At 46.1% G+C, this 3,769-nt stretch overlaps 1 protein-coding gene across 1 annotated transcript; it reads left to right on the top strand.

Moving 5' to 3' along the window:
- Positions 1-2,701: 2,701 nt before the first annotated feature.
- LOC107123919 (C-C chemokine receptor type 4-like) lies at positions 2,702-3,769 on the top strand. The gene has a single exon (XM_015427273.1). The coding sequence runs from the start codon at positions 2,711-2,713 to the stop codon at positions 3,767-3,769; it is 1,059 nt and encodes a 352-aa protein (XP_015282759.1). The 5' UTR covers positions 2,702-2,710.

Genomic DNA, 3,769 nt, shown 5'->3' with positions numbered 1-3,769 from the left:
AGTGCGCGGACTCTAATCCAGGAGAACTGGGTTTGATTCCCCACTCCTCCACTTGCACCCGGCTGGATGACCTTGGGCAAGCCATAGTTCTGATAAGAGCTGTTCGTGAAAAAGAGCAGTTACTGTCAGAGCTCTCTCAGCCCCACCCACCTCACAGGGTGTCTGTTGTGGGGAGGGGAAGGGAAAGGAGTTTGTAAGCCGCTCTGAGACACCTTTGGGTAGTGAAGGATGGGGTATAAATCCAATCTCATCTCATCTCATCATCATAATCTGCAGAGTCAAAGCAATCCATGGCAGTCCATGCTCATGACAAGGTGGAGGTCACCAATATGCAGGTTTTCCCCAAAACTCTTATATGTGAAGGTCTCCTCTGCAAGTTTGAGCAGACGGGTGTGAACAGTTGCTCCTGTGGGTGGGCAGGTGCAAACAGCCACTGCCATACGGGTTGGGCATAAGGAGCCGTTGCCCCGATCCAGTGACCCAGCCCCATGGGAGTCTGTTCTCCCTTCTTTCATCCTTCTGCTGGGCGCAGGGTCGCAGGCAGGCTGCAGTCCTTTCCAGGGCTGTTTTTCCTTCCTTGATCCCAGGATGTAGGGCTGTTTTTGCCTTCCTAGATTGCAGGACGTAGGGCTGGGTGGCGGCAGGGCAGTGGCCAGCAGCAATCAGCTGTGCGGCAGTTAGAGAGTGTGCCCCTACAGCAGATTTCCCCCAGTTGCTGCCCTGAAGCCACCGCTGCCTGCCATAAATCCAGAAACTGCAGAGTGGCTGGCAGCAATGTGGCAGCCAAGTGGTCAGAGGCCCTTAAGTATACCCCACAATGCAGAGACCAGGGCAGCTGCCTCGATTGTCCTGTGGCTAAAGAGTGCTCCTGTCCATGCCATGAAAAGCTTTTACCTACTAATTTCTGCCTTACAAATTCCTGTTAAGAATGCAGGAGAAAACCAGGATATATTTTTTCTGGATGTTGAGAGCCACCATATTTCTGGCTCAGGTAGTGATACTGACAGGTGTGTCTACATAACAGCATGCCCTTATTAATTGCTGCTGCAGGAGCATATCCTTGTTCATGTTGTGGAGCCTTAGCTACCTGTCATAAGTATTTGACCAGCAAGTTACCTGAGAGATGCAATGAATCTTTGGGGGTATCTTTTATTGGACTAGAACACCTCTCAGAACATGGGAATGCAAGCTTTTTTCACGTGAAAGACTATCACTTCCTCATAGTAAGGCTCCTGTGAACTTAACCACTGCAGTACAATTGGCAAAAACGGTTATCAGGTGAAGCTCTCCCCATGAAGCATGTCCAAAGCAGTTGAGATGCTAGTGTGACAGAGTGGCTAGAGTCTCGGCCTAGGATCTGGGAGACCCAGCTTCAGACCCTTGCTCTGCCACGGAAGCCTGCTGGGTGACCTTGGGCCAGTCCCACACTCTCGACCTTACCTACCTTACAGGGTTGTTGTCAGGATAAAATGGAAGAGAGGAGAACAACGTAAACCACTTGCCACCATTGGGCAGAAAGGTGGGGTACAAATGAAATGAATGAATAAATAAAAAGAACATGGCCATGATAGGGTGCATGCGGGACAGGGTGGGATATAAACTGAATGAATGAATGAGATTGTGCACGCTTCTTGCAGAGCTCCTGAGCTTTTCATAGATGCACAACCGGCGGAACTGTAGTGAGTGCCAGCATGGAGAAGTCATGATGGGGGAAATTTGGCCTGTGAAATCTTTGGCCTATTATGAAGCTATTAAACCCATAGTCCAGGAAGGATTCTATTCTTTAATCCACAGTGCCGGCATCTGTTAAGGGTGTGAGCATGTAAACATTTGAGCCATGCAGAACGAAGAGGTAGCCAGTTTCCTGCTTTGGAGACGGCAAAGAAAATCAATTACAGAAACTTATTTTCCAGTCCTTTAATGGCCAGGACCATTTCGCAAACCATTGACATGTTTTTCTCTTCCCAATAGTCAGGGGCAGATTAAGGCTCACTGGTGCCCTAAGCACTGACCAATCTTGGTGCCCCCCTCCTTTCCACACTGACCCAGTCCATTTTAGTTGTTGACCTTCAGACCAGATATACAATGCAGGTTGCAGCAATACAAACTAAGCCAAGCTGGGGCTAAATAGAGTTCTTTTCCCCCTTTCCCCAACTTTGTGGTGCCCCCTTTGGCCCTGGTGCCCTAAGCATGTGCTTAGTCTGCTTAATGGTTAATCCGCCCCTGCCAGTAGTAACTTCCAGTACTAAACCTGTGGTGGTTTCCAGCTTCAAATGACAAACCGCAATCTACATGGAGCATTTTGAAGTAGTCCGTAGGGTTAACATTTCATATGCTCTGCTTCTTGCTAAGGATCAGTACGAGATCTATTTGCACAATGACCACCCCAAAAGAGGATGTTGTGCCCTTAAAACTGTCAGCTCTGAAGGGATAATGACTCAGGACAAACTTTCATTTTGGGAGTCAGAATGAATGTTACACAAAAAGGACACTTCCCTATTGACTACGTATTTTTATTGTTATTGTATTATATTAAAATGTAAGAACTCGCCTCCTAATGTTGAATTAAAGAATCCCTGGAATCAGCTCCGTTTCTCAGCTCTGCATTCTCACTTTATTGTGTTTCAAAATAGTGAGCAATATTAATTTGTCATTTTGATAAATTTATTTCTTTGTTTAAGGGGGAAAGAAAATGGCCGCTTTGGATGAAATGCCGCCCACTGCAACAATTCAGTATTTTTCCTCATATGACTATAATTTCAGCGATGACCCAGGGATATGTGAAAAAGATGACGTGAACAATTTCGGATCCTGGTTCCTTCCCACATGTTATTCAATAGTGTTCCTGCTTGGCTTGGCAGGGAACATCCTTGTCATCTTAGTGCTGCTGAAATACAAGAGGCTGAAAAGCATGACAGATATCTACCTGCTCAATCTTGCCATCTCAGACTTGTTCTTTGTTTTTGCTCTTCCTTTCTGGTCTTATTTTGTGGCCGACGAGTGGGTGTTTGGAAACGGGCTATGTAAATTCTTCTCGTGGGTCTATTTGACTGGTTTTTACAGCGGGATATTTTTCATCATGCTCATGAGCATTGATCGGTATCTTGCAGTTGTTCACGTGGTGTTTGCCTTGAAAGCCAGAACTGTTAGCTACGGCGTTCTCACCAGCCTTATTGTGTGGCTGGTGGCCATGGCAGCTTCCATCCCAGGGCTGGTATTCAGTGAATCTGTTCCTGAAAACAATCGTATCATATGCAGGCCAAATTACCCCAAGAGTGACATGACATGGAAGCTTTTTACTCCTTTGGAATTCAACATTTTGGGCCTTCTGGTTCCATTCGCTGTCATGTTCTACTGCTACACAAGGATACTCAAGGCCTTGTGGCACTGCAGGAACGAAAACAAGAAGAAGGCAGTGAAGATGATCTTTGTTGTTATGATTGTATTTTTACTGTTCTGGACTCCTTATAACATTGTGCTTTTCCTCCAGTGTTTGCATGATACAGGTGTTATTGAAGGATGCCAAATCAGCAAAATCCTAGACTATGCCTTTCAAGCATCTCAGACTCTATCATTTTTTCACTGCTGTCTCAATCCAGTGATCTACTTCTTTATGGGGCAAAAGTTCAAGAAATACATCCGGCTGCTCTTTAAGAATAATGCCTTTTACAGAACACTTTGCAAACCTTGTGGGCATGCTGACACTTTCCTCTCTGAGTTGACAGCCTCATCCCGTACTCAATCCACCAGCGATGAAGAGCCACTCTGA

This window comes from Gekko japonicus, unplaced genomic scaffold (genome assembly GCF_001447785.1).
Source record: "Gekko japonicus isolate JY-2015 unplaced genomic scaffold, Gekko_japonicus_V1.1 scaffold272, whole genome shotgun sequence".
NCBI lineage: Eukaryota > Metazoa > Chordata > Lepidosauria > Squamata > Gekkonidae > Gekko > Gekko japonicus.
This window is presented reverse-complemented; position numbering and strand designations above follow the sequence as displayed.

Coding starts and splice junctions, on each gene's coding strand:
- LOC107123919 (XM_015427273.1), top strand. CDS start 2,711: ATGCCGCCCACTGCAACAATTCAGTATTTTTCCTCATATGACTATAAT.